Source organism: Tachyglossus aculeatus, chromosome 14 (assembly GCF_015852505.1).
Source record: "Tachyglossus aculeatus isolate mTacAcu1 chromosome 14, mTacAcu1.pri, whole genome shotgun sequence".
In the NCBI taxonomy this organism is placed as follows: Eukaryota; Metazoa; Chordata; class Mammalia; order Monotremata; family Tachyglossidae; genus Tachyglossus; species Tachyglossus aculeatus.
This window is the reverse complement of record NC_052079.1, coordinates 14,703,364-14,727,234: the sequence shown is the minus strand read 5'-3', so window position 1 is coordinate 14,727,234 and position 23,871 is coordinate 14,703,364. Positions and strand designations below refer to the sequence as shown.

Here is a 23,871-nt window from a genome sequence, read left to right as displayed (position 1 = left end):
CCTCATGGTTTTGTTGTCGGTCTCCCCCTTCTAGACTGGGAGCCAACCGTCTCTCTAGGCTGCCGACTTCCTTCCTAAGCGCTTAGTCCAGTGCTCTGCACACAGTAAGCGCCCAATAAATACGATTGAATGAATGAATAAATAGCTGTAATTCTATTTTTCCTGATGGTTTTGTTGTCGGTCTCCCTCTTGTAGACTGGGAGCCAACCGTCTTTATATGTTGCCGACTTGTCCTTCCCAAGCGCTTAGTACAGTGCTGTGCACACAGTAAGCGCCCAATAAATGCGATTGAATAAATGAATGAATAGCTGTAATTCTGTTTCTCTTCATGGTTTTGTTGTCGGTCTCCCCCTTCTAGACTGGGAGTCAACCGTCCTTCTAAGCTGCCGACTTCCTTCCTAAGCGCTTAGTACAGTGCTGTGCACACAGTAAGCGCCCAATAAATACGATTGAATGAATGAATAGCTGTAATTCTGTTTCTCCTCATGGTTTTGTTGTCGGTCTCCCCCTTCTAGATTGGGAGCCAACCGTCTTTCTAGGCTGCCGACTTTCTTCCTAAGCGCTTAGTACAGTGCTCTGCACACAGTAAGCGCCCAATAAATACCATTGAATAAATGAATGAATGAATAGTTGTAATTCTATTTCTCCTGATGGTTTTGTTGTTAATCAATCAATCAATCGTATTTATTGAGCGCTTACTGTGTGCAGAGCACTGTACTAAGCGCAATACTAAGCCCAGTAAATACCATTGAATGAATGAATGAATAGTTGTAATTCTATTTCTCCTGATGGTTTTGTTGTCGGTCTCCGTCTTGTAGACTGGGAGCCAACCGTCTTTATATGTTGCCGACTTGTCCTTCCCAAGCGCTTAGTACAGTGCTGTGCACACAGTAAGCGCCCAATAAATACCATTGAATGAATGAATGAATAGCTGTAATTCGGTTTCTCCTCATGGTTTTGTTGTCGGTCTCCCCCTTCTAGACTGGGAGCCAACCGTCTCTCTAGGCTGCCGACTTCCTTCCTAAGCGCTTAGTCCAGTGCTCTGCACACAGTAAGCGCCCAATAAATACGATTGAATGAATGAATAGCTGTAATTCTGTTTCTCCTGATGGTTTTGTTGTCGGTCCCCCCCCCTTCTAGACTGGGAGCCAACCGGCTCTCTAGGTTGCCGACTTGTCCTTCCCAAGCGCTTAGTACAGTGCTCTGCACACAGTAAGCGCCCAATAAATACGATTGAATGAATGAATAGATGTAATTCTGTTTCTCCTGATGGTTTTGTTGTCGGTCTCCCTCTTGTAGACTGGGAGCCAACCGTCTCTCTAGGTTGCCGACTTGTCCTTCCCAAGCGCTTAGTACAGTGCTCTGCACACAGTAAGCGCCCAATAAATGTGATTGAATGAATGAATGAATAGCTGTAATTCTGTTACTCCTGATGGTTTTGTTGTCGGTCTCCCCCTTCTAGACTGGGAGTCAACCGTCTCTCTAAGCTGCCGACTTCCTTCCTAAGCGCTTAGTACAGTGCTGTGCACACAGTAAGCGCCCAATAAATGTGATTGAAGGAATGAATGAATAGCTGTAATTCTATTTCTCCTCATGGTTTTGTTGTCGGTCTCCCCCTTCTAGACTGGGAGTCAACCGTCTCTCTAAGCTGCCGACTTCCTTCCTAAGCGCTTAGTCCAGTGCTCTGCACACAGTAAGCGCCCAATAAATACGATTGAATGAATGAATAAATAGCTGTAATTCTATTTTTCCTGATGGTTTTGTTGTTGGTCTCCCTCTTGTAGACTGGGAGCCAACCGTCTTTATATGTTGCCGACTTGTCCTTCCCAAGCGCTTAGTACAGTGCTGTGCACACAGTAAGCGCCCAATAAATGCGATTGAATAAATGAATGAATAGCTGTAATTCTGTTTCTCCTCATGGTTTTGTTGTCGGTCTCCCCCTTCTAGACTGGGAGTCAACCGTCCTTCTAAGCTGCCGACTTCCTTCCTAAGCGCTTAGTACAGTGCTGTGCACACAGTAAGCGCCCAATAAATACGATTGAATGAATGAATAGCTGTAATTCTGTTTCTCCTCATGGTTTTGTTGTCGGTCTCCCCCTTCTAGATTGGGAGCCAACCGTCTCTCTAGGCTGCCGACTTTCTTCCTAAGCGCTTAGTACAGTGCTCTGCACACAGTAAGCGCCCAATAAATACCATTGAATAAATGAATGAATGAATAGTTGTAATTCTATTTCTCCTGATGGTTTTGTTGTTAATCAATCAATCGTATTTATTGAGTGCTTACTGTGTGCAGAGCACTGTACTAAGCGCAATACTAAGCCCAGTAAATACCATTGAATGAATGAATGAATAGTTGTAATTCTATTTCTCCTGATGGTTTTGTTGTCGGTCTCCGTCTTGTAGACTGGGAGCCAACCGTCTTTATATGTTGCCGACTTGTCCTTCCCAAGCGCTTAGTACAGTGCTGTGCACACAGTAAGCGCCCAATAAATACGATTGAAGGAATGAATGAATGACTGTAATTCTGTTTCTCCTCATGGTTTTGTTGTCGGTCTCCCCCTTCTAGACTGGGAGCCAACCGTCTCTCTAAGCTGCCGACTTCCTTCCTAAGCGCTTAGTCCAGTGCTCTGCACACAGTAAGCGCCCAATAAATACCATTGAATGAATGAATAGTTGTAATTCTATTTCTCCTGATGGTTTTGTTGTCAATCAATCAATCGTATTTATTGAGCGCTTACTGTGTGCAGAGCACTGTACTAAGCGCAATACTAAGCCCAGTAAATACCATTGAATGAATGAATGAATGGTTGTAATTCTATTTCTCCTGATGGTTTTGTTGTCGGTCTCCCCCTTCTAGACTGGGAGCCAACCGTCTCTCTAGGTTGCCGACTTCCTTCCCAAGCGCTTAGTACAGTGCTCTGCACACAGTAAGCGCCCAATAAATACGATTGAATGAATGAATAGATGTAATTCCGTTTCTCCTGATGGTTTTGTTGTCGGTCCCCCCCCTTCTAGACTGGGAGCCAACCGTCTCTCTAGGTTGCCGACTTGTCCTTCCCAAGCGCTTAGTACAGTGCTCTGCACACAGTAAGCGCCCAATAAATACGATTGAATGAATGAATAGATGTAATTCTGTTTCTCCTGATGGTTTTGTTGTCGGTCTCCCTCTTGTAGACTGGGAGCCAACCGTCTCTCTAGGTTGCCGACTTGTCCTTCCCAAGCGCTTAGTACAGTGCTCTGCACACAGTAAGCGCTTAACAAATATGAATGAATGAATAGCTGTAATTCTGTTTATTCTCATGGTTTTGTTGTCGGTCTCCCCCTTCTAGACTGGGAGCCTGTTGTTGGGTAGGGACCGTCTCTCTAGGTTGCCGACTTGTCCTTCCCAAGCGCTTAATACAGTGCTCTGCACACAGTAAGCGCTCAACAAATGCGAATGAATGAATGAATAGCTGTAATTCTGTTTATTCTCATGGTTTTGTTGTCGGTCTACTCCTTCTAGGCTATGAGCCTGTTGTTGGGTAGGGACTGTCTCTATAGGTTGCCGACTTGTCCTTCCCAAGCGCTTAGAACAGTGCTCTGCGCACAGTAAGCGCTCAACAAGTACGATTGAAGGAATGAATAGCAGTAATTTTATTTATTCTGACGGTTTTGACACCTGTCTCCATGTTTTGTTTTGTTTTGTTGTCAGTCTCCACCTTCTAGACGTGAGCCTGTTGTTGGGGAGGGACCGTCTCCATATGTTGCCAACTTGTCCTTCCCAAGCGCTGAGTACAGTGCTCTGCGCATAGTAAGCGCTCAATAAATAATAATGATGGTATTTGTTATGCGCTTACTATGTGCAAAGCACTGTTCCAAGCGCTGGGGGTTACAAGGTGATCAGGTTGTCCCAAGGGGGGGCTCACAGTCTTCATCCCCATTTTACAGATGAGGGAACTGAGGCCTAGAGAAGTTAAGTGACTTGCCTAAAGTCACACAGCTGGCAGTTGGCGGAGCCGGGATTTGAACCCATGACCTCTGACTCCAAAGCCTGGGCTCTTTCCACTGAGCCATGCTGCTTCTAAGTACGATTGAATGAATGGTACTAATCACCTGTATAGATCTGCCCGTCTACCAGTTTTGTTGTCTGCCTCTCCCCCCCTCCCCCATTCTAATAATAATAATAATGATGATGGTATTTGTTAAGCACTTACTTTGTGTGAAGCCCTGTTCTAAGCGCTAGTGGGGATACAGTGCGATCAGGTTGTCCCACGTGGGGCTCCCAGTCTTCATCCCCATCTTTCAGATGAGGGAATGAGGCCCAGAGAAGTGAAGTGACTTACCCAAAGTCACCCAGCTGACAAGTGGCGGAGCCGGGATTAGAACCCACGACCTCCAGCTCCCAAGCCCGGGCTCTTTCCACTGAGCCACGCTGCTTCTAGACTGTGAGCCCGTTGTTGGGCAGGGATTGTCCCTATCTGTTGCCAAATTGGACTTTCCAAGCGCTTAGTACAGTGCTCTGCACACAGTAAGCGCTCAATAAGTATGAATGAATGAATGAGCATATCTATAATTCTGTTTATTTATATGGATGCTACTGACACTTGTCTACTTGCTTTGATGTCTGTCTCCTCCTAGATTGTGAGCCTGTTTTTGGGCAGGGGATTGTCTATCTGTTGCTGAATTGGACTTTCCAAGCGCTTAGTACAGTGCTGTGCACACAGTCAGCGCTCAATAAATACAATTGAATGAATACATCTATAATTCTGTTTATTTATATCGATGCTATTGATGCTTGTCTACTGGTTTTGTTGTCTGGCTCCCCCCTCTAACCTGTGAGTCCGTTGTTGGACAGGGATTGCCTCTGTTGCCGAATTTGACTTTCCAAGCACTTAGTACAGTGCTCTGCACACAGTAAGCACTCAATAAATCCGATTGAATGAATACATCTATAATTCTATTTATATCGATGCTATTGACACCCGTCTACTTGATTTGTTTTGTTGTCTGCCTCCCCCTTCTAGACTGTGAGCCCTTTGTTGGGCAGGGATTGCCTGCCAAATTGCCAAATCTGTTGCCAAATTGGACTTTACAAGCTCTTAGTACAGTGCTCTGCACACAGTACTCAATAAATACGATTGAATGAATGCTCTGCACACAGTAAGCGCTCAATAAATGCGATTGAATGAATGAAGGAATGAAGCATTTAGTACAGTGCTCTGCACACGATAAGCGCTCAGTAAATACGATTGAGTGAATATATCTATAATTCTTTTTATTTATATCGATGCTGTTGATGCCTGTCTACTTGTTTTGCTGTCTGTCCCCCCCCTTCTAGAATAAATCCATTATTAAGCGCTCAATAAATATGATTGATTGATCGTCTCTATTTGTTACTGAACTGGACTTTCCAGGCACCTAGTACAGTGCTGTGCACACAGTAAAAGCTCAATAAATACGATTGAATGAGTAAATGAGTATATCTGTCATTCTGTTTATATCGATGCTATTGATGTCTGCCCCCTTCTAGTCTGTGAGCTTGTTGTTGGGCAGGAATTGTCTCTATTTGTTCCTGAATTGGACTTTCCAAATGCTTAGTACAGTGCTCTGCACACAGTAAGCACCCAGTAAATTCAGTTGAATGAACGTGCTTACCAACTCAGTTTTATTGTAACCAAGCAGTGAGCTCGCTGGGGGCAGGGAATGTGTCTGTTGTAGTGTCCTCTCCTGAGTGCCTGCACAGTGCTCTGCACACAGTAAGCACTCAGTAAATACGATTGAATGAACGTGCTTACCAACTCTGTTGTAATCAAGCAGCAAGCTTGTTGTGGGCAGGGAATATCTTTGTTGTTGTAGTGTCCTCTCCCGAGTGCTCTGCACAGTGCTCTGCACACAGTACAAGCCCAATAAATACGATTGAATGAATGTGTCTACCAGTGTTGTAATCAAGCAGCGAGCTCATTGTGGGCAGGGAATCTGTTATATTGTACTCTCCCTAGCACACAGTAAGCGCTCAGTAAATACGATTGAATGAATGAATGAATGAATGAAGCAGTGGTATTTATTGAGCCCCTACCATGTGCAGAGAAAGCTCCTAAGCTCTTGGGAGAGCACAATACAATAGAATTAGTGGACACGTTCCCTGCCCGTAATGAGTTTACAGTCTAGAGACTGTACACTCCCATGCGCTTATTACAGTGCTCTGCACACAGTAAGTGCCCAGTAAATGCCATTGATTGATTACACTGTCTAGACTATAAGCTCGTTGTGGGCAGAGAATGTGTCTACCAACTTGGTTATACTGCATTTTCTCAAGCTCTTACCACACTTCTCTGCTACAGTAAGCACTTAATTTTCCCCCGTCTCCATTGTATGCTCTTTGTGGGCAGGGAATGTATCTGCTTATGGTTCTGTTGCTGTCTCTCAAGCGCTTAGTACAGTGCTCTGCATACAGTAAGCGCTCAATAAATACAATGAAAAGAATGAAAAAATACCAATGATTGAGTGGTTGATTGTCCCGGGGCCAGTGTGCACTGCAGTTGTGTTAAAAGCCACACGCTCAGTACCGATCCCGTGGCATCGAGTGTCCCCCGCACGGAAAGCGGGATAACTCTTCCTGAGCCGGTCCTATAAAGTTTTATTCGTGCACAAGCAAAAACCCCAAATCTTTTCTTCAAGATAATATATTTATTACCTGGATTTCAGCAACTAATTGCCGGGTAAAGTCTTCTAGATATTAAGATTAGTACAGTGCTCAGCACACAGGAAGCGCTCAATAAATGCGATTGAATGAATAAGATCTGTAGATTCTGAGCCTGGAACAATTCAATTCTGCTATCTAATAAATAGGGCTTTGATGACGGCACCTACCCATGTCAAACGGCCTGTGATTTTAATTTGTCAGATGTGTTGGAAGGAAAAACTTTCCCAAGGGTCGAGTTCCTATTGTGATTTTTAAATGTGTGTCTTATACATCAGAACAGCAAAATATGGTATGCTTTTTGGAAGCTACTAGAGCTTTGCAATTCTTGAAGGCATTTCAAGCCGTTTACTGAAGTGTTTGCCAGTTTCTTTTTGAAAGTATGTGAAAAAATTTGAAAGGAATTTAACATTTTAAAAGGTCAGATCTGTTATGTTCAAAGTTTGCAAACCATTATTTTTGAGGAAATCAATGGAAAACCACATACACAGACAACCCTGTTGTTATTTTAGCAATGGGAAGTGATTTTTTTCTCTTCCTTTCAATGCACTACCTTTGTATAAAGAACATATTTTTCCAAGTAAAGAAGCTTTGGAATTTTTAGTTTTCCTTTGTCTATATAAGATTCTTATAGGCTCAGGTACACCTGTGAACTAAAGTTTCATAAAGCTTGACACTGGTCAATTCAACTAACTCTGTGTGCTGTGGCTTGAATTTTCCTGACCCATGCTGTGCCTGTTAAAGTGCATGTGCCAAAAAAGAATTACTGTGGTGTGTGTGTGTTGCTCACTAATGTTTTGCTTGTCCCCAGTTTCCATTTCTGGGTTTTTTTTTGGGGGGGTGATGAAAGATTACCAGTCCCATATTTTGGACCTCCTGTGTTTTGAGCATTAAAATCATGAGTTTGCTGAGTCTCTCCCCCAAAGTTAGGGAATATTTACATTTCACACAGATGAGGGGGAAGGGAGTGATCAACATTAGTTGAAAACTTTGCCAGATCTTTCTGTTAAAATATTATACTTTTTATTAGGCTCGGTCCAGGGGTGGGTAGGTAATTCACCTATGTTCACATATGAATTGACCCCAGAGGTGCACCTAAAATGCAGAGGTTGTGTGTGATTCATCATTCCATTGATCATAAGTGCAGTTAAAAAAACTTGATTTGATTGCAATTTTTCCCAGTTTCATTGAAATATGTAATTATGAACTTGGTTTTATGCCAATTCTATGTTTGATATTTTTGCTTTAAGTTGAGAATTTCTTCCCTAAACTGGGTGCAGATATGAAACCTTTTGGGAGGAATGTTGTGGACAGGTAACATGACTATCAACTCTGTTCGTTTGTACTCTCCCAAGTGCCTAGTACAGTGTCCTGCAAACAGTAAGCACTCAAAAATGATTGATGTGAAACCATAGTAATATAGTGCTATGGTATAGAACAGCGTTAATATTGAACATTAAAATAAGTTTACTAGAGCCAGAAAGTTTTGAGCTTCTGAATTTTCAATTTAGTCCTGAAGAAAAGGAGTATCACAGATGCTGAAAGTCAATTATTTATCCAGTCTAAATAACCTATTTTAATCACTGTCAGCCCCCAGGTTTTCAATATTTAGCATTTTAGGTACTCTTCTAAAATTTGAAACACAAGGCTCTTAGATGTTTCTTTTGCCTTTATACAGGACTTCTCATGGGTTTGTATATTTGCTTTGCTTTCCAAAACCTAAGTAAAACCCAAGTTTATTTTGACCAGATTTCACTCTAGCATGTGCTTTTTCAACCCTCCCATATTTTGAGGCAGTGTTCCAAAAGTAGGGTTCCTAGGAGAATATCACATTCAAGTTTCACTTAATAATAATAATAATAATAATAATGATGGCATTTATTAAGTGCTTACTATATGCAAAGCACTGTTCTTTCAGACTATGGATTCCTGAAATAAGAGCGTGTGGGATTTTTCAGATATTCTAGTGGTATGTTCAATTTGTTGATAGTTTTTTGTAGAGAATTTCCAATTCCGATAGCCTAGGCTGAAATTCAGTTTGTACGTCTGTGCACTAAAACTTGGGTTGCCAGAGTATTTGAGGGCCTTTCACGTAATCTCTACCATTCACCTTCTTGTAGATCCATCATTAAAATCCTCATTGCTAGGAATCCATCTCTCCATTTTGGGCTGTATTTCCCTGTTCTAGGAAGAATGTTGATCGTAATCTCTCATTCCCGCTGGTGCTTAGTTACATCACAGATTAATCCACCAGGCATAGACCACCAATGATATGTTCTTTTTGATCCGTTCACTTAGATTTTATGCGTAGATGAGTGGTCTTGATTTTGGGGTAGAGAAGGCAATCATATAAACGTGATACAGATATTAATGGTTGACAAATAATAGGGATCAGAGATTTAGTTAACAAGGAATGTCTAAATTGGAACTTGAGGTTCCCACTCGTATTCCGAAGTATTTAGCTTTCATTGCAGACAAAGTTGGAATTTGTATTCTAAGGAGATTAAAATATTAGCGATTTGGGGGCCGAGTAGACATTTGGATGCTGCTCTGGAGAAGTTCTAAATACTTGTGACAGCCCATATGTAGAGCATAATGGTGTAATTTTGTGATGATGCCGATTTGCCCTTTTGAAGCTTAACCTTGGAGATGATGTGCTGAAAATTACAATCGATTGGAACAAGCTTCAGAGCCTCTCGGCACTCCAGCCTACATTGCTCTTCAGTGCACTTCAGCAACACGTTTTGTATTTACAGGTAAATATCCTTTTGGACTCTAACTCAGCTGGGGGATTCGCAATTAAATGCAGTTAAATAAGGTGCAGTGTCTTCTCAATTGCTTTTAGCTCATTGTCTCACTGAAATGCAGTGAGTTTCCCGTTACAGACATTTTGCGTAGCCAGGATTCCACCACACTTTTTCTAGATTTCAAAGCTGTCATTACTTTATATGTTGAGCAGGACAGATATGGGAACAGCTCACTAGGCTGATGTGAGGATGCAGATTGACTGAATGCAGCCCTATTCAATTCTAGCCTTGCATTGTAAATTCAATACAGTTCCATCTATGGTGGGTTATAATTAAGCAATAAGACACGGCAGGTGTGTGTCATGCTATGATAATGATTCCATGCCTTGGGTGAGTTTGGCGGCTCATCTAGTGCTTTCAGTGGTTCGAGAAGTGGCATTATCCCAGCGTGATACATCCTGGAGTGTCTATCGCAATTAAACATATTTTCAGCATAGTTTTTTTTTAAAGAAAGTAATTTCTGTGACATTAATGTCTCATCCTACTAAGTAGCCAGTCCCTGTATTGCCTCTCCATTTTCCATAGCAGTGTGAAATGGTTCAACCTCTATGTTGGAAGTAGCCACTGAACTAATTCAGCTGTATGCTGTTATTGTTTTGTTTTTGAATGTTTCAGGTCAGTAACTGAACAATATTGTGACCAGGCTGCTTTAGCTGAACATCTGTGATCTTAATTCATGCAAATGTTCATTTTACCTGGGGCAACTTCGACATGGGTAGTGTTAGAAGATGGGGATCTGTTTGGATTGGTCAGTTTTCTGGCTTTAATATGATATTATTATAGGTTGCAGAAAAGTCTGTGCAGTGGAAAACAAAGGGAGCACAGTTGGAGCTGTAAAAAAATGTAATTGTGATTTTTTTGATAACTGTTAATGTGGTGTGTGTTACGGGGGAGAGATTTTTGCTATTGAGGCTGGAATAGACATTAATTTTCAGCCCTCCCTTTACTTTCGAGGACTTCATGGCAAAAACCTAACTCTTGATTTCATGTTTAGAAGTAATAGTTAACCCCAGTTTTATAGGGCAGTGAGCTGTAGAACTGGAGTGAGACTTAATTGTGAGAGAGAGAAATGAATGGTATAATTTACATTATATATCCATTTTTTTTTCCTCCAGAATCATGAGAGTCAGTTATTTTTCTAATGTGGACGACAGTGGGCTTTCTTTTTTTTATTTAATTTCACGACCTAAGGAGATAACCTGCCATGTCAGGAAAAGCCTGAGTGTTCAGCATAACACCTATATATTTCATGTCAGTGTTCTCATACACTTTGGCCAACTGCAGTTTCAAGTGGAGAATCTCCAGTGATACAGTGATAATGCAAGGGCTTTGCTGAGTGAGAGCTCCCGCTCTCATGTTAAGGAGGAAAAATACTAAGCCTTAGTGTTCTGAGGAGGCATTTGAATGACATGTTAATTAAGTGGCATTGGTGCCAGAGGCTGCGCTTTGATTTGGCACAAAATAACAGAGTATGACACAGAGATTCCCTGAAAGACGGTTTGAGATTTCTTCCGCTTTCTCACAAGCCTGAAACAAATGATAATGGACGTGACACCGTAAAGCAACAAATCACATTAGAAATATTATTTAGAGGCTAATGTTTTAATTGGGTAGCTGAGGTTAAATCATTTAAACATTTCTATACAGTATCGAAAACTGCACTTAGAAGGGATCTTGCTCAGTTTGGGGAGTAGCAATTATATTTTTCTCGAAGTCTTTTTTAGAAAAACTCCAGCCTCTAATTAAAGAGGAAACTACAACTACTGTTGAAGATACAGGCAATAGGAGTGACTCAAATCCAAAACTTTCCGAGGGTAACCCACCACCAGAAGAAAAATATAAAGACTCTGATTCAGGAGATGTGAAAGAGGCACAGAACAATTTTGATCCAGAAGTAGTCCAAATAAAGGCCGGAAAAGCAGAAGTAAGAGACTTTGCCTTGATCTGAAAAGCGGTTTTTTAAAAGTTTGGCGCTTCTGGGACCAAATATGCGCATCAACATGTTTATTGTTTGCAGATTGACAGGCGGATATCAGCGTTCATCGAGCGAAAACAGGCTGAGATCAATGAAAACAATGTCAGGGAATTTTGTAATGTTATCGATTGTAATCAAGGTAACTACCCAGCAAGAAATTAATCTTCAAGTAGTTGTAAATGTGCATTTTCCTTTGAAGGTTGCTGTGTTCTGTGTCCTTTCCATGCTTTTAAAAAGAATAGTATTTAAGGACATGCTTTTATTGCAAAAATAATGAGGCCAAGGAAAATAGATTTTTCAGAGTTTTAAAGAATGGTTTCTAAGACCCACTCTTTGAGTCACTGAGAGCAAGAGTGCCAAGCTAAATAGAGCAAGAAATTCTTCCTCTGTTGGAGAGGAAGACTACGAAATGTCAATAATTTTTACGGACACTTCCGCATGAGTCCGCTACTAGTTAGTGAACATTACTGTCATTAAAACAGAACAGATTACATTTTATTTACTCTTTTTTTGATTTTTTTTTTAAACCCCCCAAAGCCACATCACCTTGGAGCACTTGTCCCTACCAGCTCAAAGGGAGTGAATTGCGTGAGCTATTCCTGGCTAGCCGGGTTTGGGGAACCTGCCTCTTGCAGGATGCAGAGTGGCATAGGACTTTTTTTAATGGTATTTAAGCACTTACTATGTGCCCGGCGCTGTACTAAGTGCTGGGGTAGATACACATTAGGTCGGACACAGTCCATGTCCCACATGGTGCACAAAGTCTTAATCCCCATTTTTCAGATGAGGTAACAGGCAAAGGGAAGTTGAGACTGGCCCAGGATCACACAGCAGAAAAGTGCTCCTCCAAAAAGGAGCAGTTTGTTCCTTCCTAACCGGCTGGAGCCATCGGCTTGATCATAGAACAGTGTTTTGCACATAGTAAATGCTTAATAAATGCCATTATTATTATTATTAGGCTAATTCAAATAAGGAGCCCTAAGAAATATGGGAAGTATTTTTTCTTAGAAAACTGGGCATCCAGTTTCCTTTCCCACCTTTTAGTAATTGTAATCACGAAGCTGGCGGTGTCTGGAGGGTAATATCGTCACCCATTGCCCCAATTTAGAAAATTTCCCCCCGATGGGAATGGTCCCGGTTCCCACCGAAGGCTGGACATGTCTACAACCAGCTCTTCAGGCCCACAGGTGCAGCCATAAAAAAAAAAAAATCCTCACATCCGAGCCTGCGGGATCCACCAATAAGGAACTCGAGCGACTAGGTTTGTTGAGGGAGAAGCCACACATGCGTCCCTAATGTTATTCCTCTGAACACCCTGCCGACTCTATTATTATAAACCACCAGGGGATAAAAACTGAAAAGAATTGAAATGCTCAGCAGGTTTCCTCAGCCCGTTCAATCCCTTGCCGGCTCAAAACTGTGCTGGCGAGAGATTGCTGAGAAGAGAGGTTCATACTGGTGCCTCCACCGGCTCCGTACCCAGTCTGTCGGATTTCTTATTAATGGGTCACCCAGCCTGTATATTGGGATTTAACACTATCTAAGCCTTTGGAGAGAACGACAGTTTCTCTCTTTGCTTCCCTTTCTCTTCCTCACCTCCGGCCACCCACCACTGGGTTCCCCTCTTTCCCCCTGTCCTAACCTACCACCTGCCAATCAGAGGTCCCAGGAGTCAGAATGTCATTTTGGGGATCCTTTCTACCTCGAGGGAACCCAGAAGACACTACTAAATAGCCACCTAGACCTATTTAGTACCCAGCTGAAGTTCTACTTATCAGATTTTATTTTGCATTAGTGGACCATGGCTTTGTCTGGGCAAGTATGACACAGTAGCGTATGTCTTCTAATGCATCGCCACTTATCCTTTAGAGAAATATAAAACAATTCTTTGAAAATGACTAACCGAATGGAAGCCAATTCACTGGGGGGAAATAGAATTTTCTTTCAATGTCTGACCTTCGGTTCATTTTCGTAGGTTTCTCTAGAACCTGGCTGCCGGGTCTATAATGTTCAGGAAATCATCCAGCATGCTCCCATTGTGTTTTACTGAATGTTACTTTATTATATTGTTTTAAAGCTTTTGATTGAGTCTTCTAGTAGCCTCCTAGCTGCTTTGTCTCAATTTATAATTTGTTTTTGGCATGCTTAGGCTAGCCTAATTACAGAAAGTCTCTTACTAGGTTTCTGCTTATTAGCTTTTTAATAAACCAGGGCTGGATTGAATCCTCACAACGTATTTCTCTTGAAATCGCATCTCATGCTAGTTCTGAAAAAGAAGAGCACTCTGTTTAGGGTTTTTGAGGGGAGATTGTGTGTTTGTGACCTGGGTCTTTGCTGTGTAAAACTTCAGCAAAAGACGCAAATATTAAAGAGTTAGCCTTCTCATGCCTGTTCACTGTAAATGCAGTAGACAGTTTAAAATATGCTCAATTTGAATTTTTTAAAGTTGATTTAATTAAAGAAAACCATTAGTCCCAGTCCTTCAATGGAGTAAAATGAGAAAAACATTTCCCCATTTGGACATAAACAGTCTCCCGTAATAAGAAGTAAATTGGCTCCTGCAGCGGCAATTTCTGGACTTTATTTCACTGTAGAATTGATCCCATTGAAAGTACGAAGCCTGAACCCTTAGTGTTACTTTAAATGACCCAATATATGCCACTAGCTTTTGAGGCACATATTTAATGCATCAGCTTTAGCATGTGAATGTTTTGGGACTGGAGGTAATTCTAGGGGGAAGGGCACTTTTCTCTCTATTGAATAATATTTGTAATTTCCCAACATTCACACTCTCTTTTTTTCTTTCCTTAGAGAATAGTTGTGCAAGAACTGATGCAGTCTTCACTCCTTATCCAGGGTTTAAGAGTCATGTGAGGGGTATGTATTTCATTCAACTCACTTGATTGAGCTGATTGATATGAAAAATTTGAAACTTTGAGATCGGAGTTTTAATCCCCATTTTCACCGAATGCCGGTCCTAAATACCATACCAGAAACCAGTAGCTAATGATATTTTTAATGATAGGTATTTTTAAAAAGCCAGCATCTCTAGGCCTTCTTATTGTATTTTGGGGTTGGGTGGTTGGCATAAAAAGAATATTTTCTTAAAAGGAACTAATTCTCATGTGAAAATCTACACGTAAGTGCTGCAAATCCTCATGGCAGTTTCTTTTTACCTTTAGTTTCTAGGGTCGTGAATACCTATGGCCCACAGACAAGAGCTGAAGGAGCACACGGGTCTGGTCCTAAAGCTAGCAACATGCTTCGTGACTGTGGGAACCAGGCCGTGGAGGAAAGACTACAAAATATTGAAGCTCACTTGCGATTACAAACGGGTAAGAGAAAGCAAGAGAGAGTGAGCGAAAGAGAGAGAGAGAGAGAGAGACAGTGAGTGTGTGTATGTGTGTGAGTGAGTGAGTGACAACTAATTCAGGTGTAGAAGAGTTGTATTGTTCTGTATAGCAAATTATGATTGAATTGGAATTACGTGCCTGAAACTCACACCTTTTCTTGTTGTTTTGTTATTGTGGTGTTGAGATTTGACAGGATCCCAGGTAGATCCCAGAGGATCTTTCCATTCTTAATCCTTCCCTGCATTTACAACTAAGGGCTAGAGAAGGCTCTTTTTCCCAACCATCTGCATAATTGGCTAGATGAGTGTCGTCGCTCTCCGTGCAGCAGGGCAAGAGTGCATTGCTCAGGCAACAAGAGGCCGAGACTGGAGACAGATTTAGTCTCCCTCCGTGGAAACTGAGAACACCCACTATTAAGCCGCAGAGCAAGCTATGTTTTGAAGGATTTTTTTCTTATTTCATTCTTTCTAGGATAAAAGTCCAACAGTGAATTCAGACTGCTCAGAACTCTGAACAGGTGGAGCATTTAAAAGTTCCCAGTTCGGAACTCTGCCCTTAATTTATGAAATAAAGTACTTGGCTTGTGCTGGAGCAGAATAACAGCATCCTAGAAGAAACAGCTCCTGTTTCGACAAGAAACAAATTTCCTTAGTCTTTGAGTAGCAATCTTAAGCTTTAACATGATTCTTTCTTTAATTTATGTCCAAGTACTTGCATAAATACAAACTTGAAATTTAAGTGATTTAAAATTTCTCCATTCTCTCTGAAATTCAGGTCATCTACAGCTATTTGAATGAGTGCTTTTTCAGATATTACCTTGAAATGTTCTCTAATTTTGTTATTTATTACAGACACCTTTTAATGCTTAGAATTGCAATTGAAAATTTGTTCAAGTACTGTTCCCAAAAATTTTTTTTGGCTTTGATCTGTCTAGGAGGACCTGTGCCTAGAGATATTTATCAGAGAATTAAAAAGCTTGAAGATAAAATCTTAGAATTGGAAGGACTGTCCCCTGAATATTTTCAGTCTGTAGTGAGTATATTCTCTTCATCTGTTATCTTCAGAGTCACCAAAAATATAATTCATTTTGTTTTTTTCCCCCTTTTTTTAAAGCATCTTTTTTGTTGGATTACAAAATATCCACAAACTGAAAACTTTCAACTCAATCATCAGGGAATGTGATTAATGTGTAACATTTGGCTTTTCAGAGTTCTTTTAAGCAATGTTATATTAGAAGGAATATTGCAACCACCTACACTAAAATAATGAAAAGAGGAAGATGAGGTTTTACTAGAAAATGCTATTTCAGAAATATTTTGAAAACTTTAGATATTTTAAAAACTTTTGACTTAGTTTTATATTCAGTCATCAAATCATATCAAAAATTACTTTGTCCTCCTAATTCCTGTAGAAGTAATTAATACTTGAAAAAAGTTCTAGAGTTACACTTTCAGGAAAAACTATTTGTATAGAGATGTTTTTCTACTAATCCACAGCAGAATCTGAGCTGAGTCAGTGTGTTAAAATGTGCTTCCATATGTTGAAGTGTTTAATATTCTTTTGGGGGCATGAAATATATCAAAAATGGAAAATAAATGGGGAAATTTTTTTTCCACTGATTTTGTGTTGGGCTAAAGGTTTATAAGAGTAACTCAAAATTATTTTTAGTAGAATTTCAGATTTGAGTCATTAGGCATTGCTGGTATACGGAGAGACAGAGCTACTGACTGTACAACATAACATATTCTGTATGCATGTCCTGGTCCAACAGTAATTCATGAAAAGGAAAACTGTTCGATATTATAGCTTTAAAATCACTTCCAAATTTAAATCAGTGCCCTTGCAGACCTAGGAAACTTGCATGAGGTGGTTTAAGGATTTTACTTGAAGTATTTGCACAAGTACCAAGAAATGGTTTTGAAGTATCAGTTGAAACGAAAGCATTGGTGTGCTCCTGTTGGAAATGTTCTGGAAACGAAAGAGCTTATTGTAGAGGGAGACTATTTACGTAGCCAAGTATTAATAACAAATCTCAGTTAATGTTTACCAGTCACGTTAAGACCTTTTTTCATCAAATAATTTTCAACAAGATAGTGACTTGAAAAATTTACCATATTCTTTTTTCCACCTTGTGTGAGTGTTTCCTCTTTGTACCTGATGGTGCTGCTCAGATGAAATTTTATTGATATGAGAACTCAGACAAGGGCACCCCAGAATCATCATAAAGGAATTTCTGATCAATTTGAAGCTTTGGAAGCGTTCTGCCTTCTAATGCACTACACAGAACAGGGATGTCTAATTTTAACATCACCTTTAAAAACCACAAACTATGGTTAACTGTCTTTTATGGGCAGAAGACTTCATCTGTCTAACCCAAAGTTGCTTAGCTGTATAGACTAAGGAGATTTTCATTTGTTTAGTTAATACTTTCCAACATCTATCCCAAATGGTTGTAAAATTTTTAGTGTTATGGAAAATATGCACCAGATTAAAAATTTTAGGCATTAAACTGATCATGGCAGGTGAAATTTGATCTATTCCTTTTCAGTACCTTTCCCAAAATACGTATTTTGAAGGCTTCTGAATCTTTAAATAAAATTATATGGACCGCCTGTCAGTAAAGATTTCAGGTTTAGACAGCTCTGAGCATGTTTCATGTGAAGGAAACGAGGTTGGTTCTATCAAGTTGGCAACAGAAGAATTGCATTTGTTAAGATTTCGATCTCTGAAAAAGTTAGCAAAATGAAACTGTTTTAAAAGTGCCAGGAGAAGCTTGTGCTGCTTAGGGGAATGTTGACGTAAGATTCTTTGATAGTAAAGATGACGGGGATAAGGAATTGATAGTTTATGGCTGGACCGTCCAGCCCTTCTTCCTTTTCACCCTGCCCCATTAACCAAGAACCAGAAGGTGCCGAAAAATGAAAGTTCTAAAACTTCATGCCATTTTCCAGAGATATAGCTATGTATTTGATCAAACTGATTGGAAGCTAGAACACCTGGAAATAATAGTGCTAAGTGACATCCCTCTTGCTCAGGGGGCTAAGAAAACACAATTTCCTCACCACCCCCACCACTGGGCAACAGGCCGGGATTAGGCACTGTGCTGGACTATTTGTCCATCTTCAACTGTGGGACTACGGAACTGACCGAAAGGCATGGACCGCCTAAATCCACAGTGGTATTTGCTGATTCTCTGAGGGCAACTTCCATGCCCAATTACCACTTACGGACGCTTCTAGTAAATGTTTTTAGCCGAGCATTGTTCCAAGTAGTTTAATAACCCGCCCTCCCTCCCAGGGGTGACGCGAGCAAGAGAGAACGCTCCTGTCGGAAAGCACTTGGAGCTCTTCCGAAAGAAGCCACTACAGAAAATTCGTTTTAACGAACCTCAAGTGGCCCTAGATTTGTGTTTGTTAATCTCAAAATGTATTATCCTGAAACCACCTGTTAGCTTAGCACACCCACGCACTTTAAAAAAAATGTTCTTAAAAATGAAAAGTATGCTGTTGTGGTGTTTGTATTTATACGCCGTCAGCTTTTAACAAAGTGCTATTGTTGAGCCCTGTTATTAAACCTGGAGTTCCCTGGGTAGCACAGCACATCCTCAGGAGCTGCTGATGGAAAAGCCATCTCCCCCACCCTACTTATTCTTCATTTCAAGCAGCGTGGCCTAGTGGAAAGAGCATGGGCCTAGGGGTCAGAAGGACCTCGGTTCTAATCCCGGCTCTGCCACTTGTCTCCTCTGTGACCTTGGGCAAATCACTTAACTTCTCTGTGCCTCAGTTACCTCATCTGAAAAGTGGGGATTAAGACTGTGAGCCCCCGTGTGGGACATGGACTGTTTGGACTGTGTCCAACCTGATTAGCTTTTATCTACCCCAACTCTTAGTACAGTGCCTGGCACATAGTAAGCGCTTAACAAATGCTATTGGGGGACACAAAAAGGCAGTCATTCCTCCGGCAGCAACGCTCTGCAGAGCAACCTGCTCTGCGCTTGTGCCTCTAAAGACCTGCCATGGGGATGGTGGGAGAATGGCCATGGCTACTCTGGTCAGAGAATTGCCTGGGCAGCAGTGCAGTTTAAACTAGGTTCCCTGCTACAGGCTAGTAAAGATTAGGAAAAAACAATTCTACCCAATGCCAAATGTAGACGATTCCAGTAAGTGCCTCTCAAACTGCGAATATTCATTCATTTCATTCAGTCTCATTTATTGAGTGTTTACTGTGTGCAGAGCACTGTACTAAGCGCTTGGGAAGTACAAGTTGGCAACATAGACGGTCCCTACCCAACAGCGGGCTCACAGTCTAGAAGGGGGAGACGGAATATGCCCTTCAAAGGTAGTGCCGACGACCTGAAGAGAAGGGAGCAGATAAATCTGATTATCTACCGGTTGGCCTTGCTGGGTCCTCGCAGGACTTTGGGTCACCAAAAGCTAGAAGTGCAAAATTTCAAGAACTCTAATATACTCAGTTCTCTTGTAACACGAGGGTTACATTCTTGACGAACCCCTTGTTCAGAAAAACTTACGCTGTAGCGTGTATGCCTCAACCGATGTTGCAAGCAAACACCCAACCGTTCTTGTTATATCGCTCTTATCCAAAGAGCTGCATGTTGTTGAAAGAGCATTCCCTAAAGTCTTCTGTCCCAAACATGAAATGGAACAAAAGACTGTTAGGAATGTTCTTCCAACAATGCATAGCTATCTGCATCCTGGAAGAGGTGAGTCTTCTGGGAATTGGTGAGGTGGAGCCCATCTGTCCCAAGGAAGAGAAGCGTGGAGATCAGTGTATGAGGAAGAAGCAGGCCCAAGAGAACACTTTAAGCAGGGAATCTTATCCATCTAGGAAACTTTTGAGGGGTGTTTCCTTGGATTTGAGTTCTATCGTACCATTCCCTCCCTAGAAGGGAAAACCCCTTCTGATTACCTTGCCAAATTTTGAAGGGCCCTGTTTGTGAAATTTTAATTGTTTATTACACAGCAAACTTGTACTTTTTGCAGAAAGCAATCATTATGATGTTTTCCTGAATGAAATTAAACCCACCGTAATCAAATCACTGTTCCTGCCCAAAACTTAGAGATAGACTGAACACGGGATCAGGTCTGCTAATCCCCCAAGAGAGGCCATCCTGTCTAGACTATACCCTTTTGCGTAGACTGTAAACCCCAGCCCAACCTGATTATCTTGTGTCTACCCCAGCGCTTAGAACAGTGCCTGGCATGTAGTAAGCGCTTAACAAATACCATTAAAAAAATCCATGCCCTCCACTTTGTAGTAGTGAGACTAGATTGTAAGCTTACTGAGGACAGGGATCATGTCTACTACTCTCCCAAGTGCTTAGTGCCGTGCTCTGTACACAACAGGAGCGCAATAAAAACTATTGATTTAATAAATACTAGCAAGTCGTAGTGTTGTGTGTTTCCACTTTGGTCTCGTGTGCCTCAACATAGGAGCCCAGCTCCTCTGGGTAGGAGAGAGGCAGCAAACCATTTTGTTTGAAGGCAAGAGGAATATTGTGGATGCCAGCCCCTCCTCCTTGTCCCCTTCCCAGCACCGATGTTCAATTTGTTCCATTTCCTTTATGATCAATCAATCAATCAATCGTATTTATTGAGCGCTTACTGTGTGCAGAGCACTGTACTAAGCGCTTGGGAAGTACAAGTTGGCAACATATAGAGACGGTCCCTACCCAACAGTGGGCTCACAGTCTAAAAGGTGATAAGGTTGTCCCATGGGGGGCTCACAGTCTTCATCCCCATTTGACAGGAAGAAACTGAGGCCCAGAGAAGTGAAGTGACTTGCCCAAGGTCACACAGCAGACGTGTGGCGAAGCCGGGATTAGAGCCCAGGGCCTTCTAACTCCCAGGCTCAGGTTCTACCCACTGCGCCCTGCCTCTTCCTCTTCCGGGCTTGGAAGTCCGAGGTTGTGGGTTCAAATCTTGGCCCCGCCACTCATCAGCTGGGTGACTCCGGGCAAGTCACTTCACTTCTCTGGGCCTCAGCTTCCTCATCGTGATGGTGATGATGGCGAAGGCGATCTTCCTCCGCCCAACGGAGAAGTCCATTAAGGGGTGCCTTACATCAGTGCTGACCAGAGTCAAGAGAATGGAAGGTCTCCAAAGTTGGATTGAGCACCTGGTCAGACCTTCAAATTGTGACTTTTTCTTTTATGGCACTTGTTAAGCACTTATTATGTGCCAGGCACTGTTCTAGTCACTGGGATAGAGACAAGCTAATCAGGTTGGACACAGAGAAGCAGCATGGCTCAGTGGAAAGAGCCGGGCTTGGGAGTCAGAGGTCATGGGTTTGAATCCCGGGCCTGCCCCATGTCTGCTGTGTGACCTTGGGCAAGTCACTTAACTTTTCTCAGCCTCAGTTATCTCATCTGTAAAATGGGAATTAAGATTGTGAGCACCACATGGGACAACCTGATCACCTTGTATCCCCCCCAGTGCTTAGAACAGTGCTTTGCACATATCATTATTATTATTATGTGGGGCTTACAGTTTTAATCTCCATTTTACAGATGAGGGGACTGAGGCCCAGAGAAGTTAAGTGACTTGCTCAAGGTCACACAGCAGATATGTGGCTGAGCCGGGATTAGGAGCCAGGTCCTTTGACCCCCCAGGCCTGTGCTCTTTCCAGTAGACCACTTTCCCAAGACGTTCACTATTTAGAGATTCAAGAATGCCATCTAATCTGTCCATTCCCTCCTTGCCTGGTTCTAGACCCCAGAGCTTTGTGAAATGGGGTCTTGTGGAAAGTCACAGCAACAAGAATATTTACAATTTACAGTATGCCCACCAGTGCCCAGAAGCAAATATGTGTCTATCACCCAACTATATGACCCCTCATCTGCCCTAGGTGCCTTTAAATATTTTCCATCACAAGTTGTATATACTTCCTAAAACACCTTATTTCCCTGAACATGTTTGGATGCCACTGTCAGAGAAAGAGTGCTGGGCAGAACAGGTCATTGGCCTGTCTACAGAAAGCATGTTCATGTTGTTATAAGGACATAGATCGAGGCTTCAGATATTAGGCATAGAGGAGCATCATTTGGGAAAGTGCAAGGTCGATGACTGGGTTTGGGTTGAGGGCTGCGATAGGAAGTGGTTTGGTTAGGTCTTAGAAAGAGGAGGGGATGATTGATCCATTTGGCCAAGAGAAATAAAGAAAGCTTTCCAGGAAAGAGAAGGGAATTGACTTGAAGACCACTGTGTCTGAGGGATGGGTCCACGGGAGCTGGTTGCTGGGGTCCATGGGAGGCCTTGTTGGAATCTCCTAGTTCTCAATTTACAGCTTTCTTACAGAAACGTAAGCCGACAGGCAGATTTTTCTATTTTGTTTTTCGCACCTTACTCTCCAGGCTTCAGAGTTCTACGTTTTGAAATTTCTGCATTTCTCTCATAAGTTGTCATTTTAACCTTTCTTTTTTAGAGTTTTTCAGGAAAAAGAAGGAAGATTCGGCCACCCCAGGTGAGCTGTGTTATCTCGATCATCATTCTAAAAGCAGTGCATTGACATGTGGTGAGCCCATCATACTAAATCCCCAACTGTAACTGCTCCAAAAAGTATCTTCAAATCTGTACACTGTTAACCTTAGCTTCCTAACTTCCAGATAGATGCTTTGAGTTTTTGTTTTTGTATTTTTTGAGGGAGGTTGTTAAGTTAGCATGCACTTTACTTGAGAGGACATCTGCTTATTTAGAGCTCTCTAAAAATGGTTGCATATGAACACAGTAGTTTTTTAGTTTTTTCCCAGAGTCCACTGAACTCAAATGAAATTACAACTCTGTGGGGGGGGAAAAAGCACAATTTCTTCATTTTCGGCTGACACCAATCTCAAGCATTAGGCCCAAAGATTCTTCACAGTTGCTTCAAGCAACTGAAGTACTTGTTTGACTCTAAAAGTACTCTCTTTCATAATTGCGGATATTTGACCACTTCTAGAGTGATCCAAATGTTACAAACGTAAAACAGACTATTTGACAGTAACGTTCTTCAGCATTTCAGCTTTCCCCCCTTCGAACTTAAAATCTCTTTCTTGCTGTCCCACAACTATTGGTATTTTAAATATTAACTCTAAATGGTAACACAAAATGTGTTAGCACCCTTGAAAGTCTAATTTGTTTAGCAACTCCTAGCTTTGCTCTTATTTTGTTTTCAGGAGAGCTATTCATTGGCTGAACTTGATGAGAAGATCAATGCCCTTAAGCAAGCACTGCTCAGAAAATCAAGTGAGGCAGAGTCCAGAGAGACTGATCCACTTCAATAATGAAATCACTTGGCTACTGTCATTCTTGCATAGTACATATATAATGTACAAAAATGTCTAAGTAGTGTATTTGTTTACCTAGGCAGACTTGATGAAAGTAAACTGTATTCTCATCTGACTGGAAATGAGTCCACTATTGTAACAAGAATTCCTAAAATATATAGTAGTTAGTCGCTCTGGTCATGTTTTTAAAAATGAGTGCTTTCAAAATAGCATCATTAAACTATTCCCTTCTGTTTTAAAGGAGGTAATTAATATAGTTTCTTTCAGAAAATAACAAAATTAACCCGCCAAAAGCCAATTCATCCGCCTTTTTTTTGGAGAGGAGAAGGGAAGATTATTAAGAAGAAACAACTTATTTTGGATAATGTGATATTTAATTCCGCTATATTTGTAACGTTGAGGTGTGCCTGCCCTTAAATATGTAAACATGTAAAATCCAATCTCATACTGTCTTGATGCTTTTCGGGTCATTAATTTTAATGTATGTAAATAAAGGATAATCAGGAATTGTGCTGTCTAGATTCTTGGGAAATCAATTATAAACACTTGTTTTGGTGCAGTTTTTACTATTACAACTGGGCGCGTTTTCATAAGACCTTTATATTGTGAACACGGCCTAACTAGGCAAACTTGCTCACTCTTTCAGAGTCACTTTTGCTAAAGGAGTGCATTTTACACACCTCATTGAGTGTTCACAATACCCCGTGAGACAAGGGGCTCCACCAGGTAGGGTTCTTGTTTTTCGCGTGTGAAGCAAGTAGCAAGTCCTGGGCAGG

The 23,871-nt window shown here is 41.5% G+C and overlaps 1 protein-coding gene across 1 annotated transcript in view; it reads left to right on the top strand.

The window, feature by feature from the left end:
• LOC119936545 (MAP3K12 binding inhibitory protein 1) overlaps positions 1-23,602 on the top strand; it is a 28,525-nt gene extending 4,923 nt beyond the window's left edge. Inside the window, exons 2-9 of the mRNA XM_038756047.1 lie at positions 9,316-9,435; positions 11,201-11,410; positions 11,504-11,600; positions 14,273-14,338; positions 14,644-14,796; positions 15,749-15,846; positions 22,255-22,293; positions 22,985-23,602. Coding sequence (XP_038611975.1) covers positions 9,316-9,435; positions 11,201-11,410; positions 11,504-11,600; positions 14,273-14,338; positions 14,644-14,796; positions 15,749-15,846; positions 22,255-22,293; positions 22,985-23,092 — 891 coding nt within the window. The 3' untranslated portion in view covers positions 23,093-23,602. The remainder of the gene's footprint in view (positions 1-9,315; positions 9,436-11,200; positions 11,411-11,503; positions 11,601-14,272; positions 14,339-14,643; positions 14,797-15,748; positions 15,847-22,254; positions 22,294-22,984) is intronic.
• Positions 23,603-23,871: the final 269 nt, after the last annotated feature.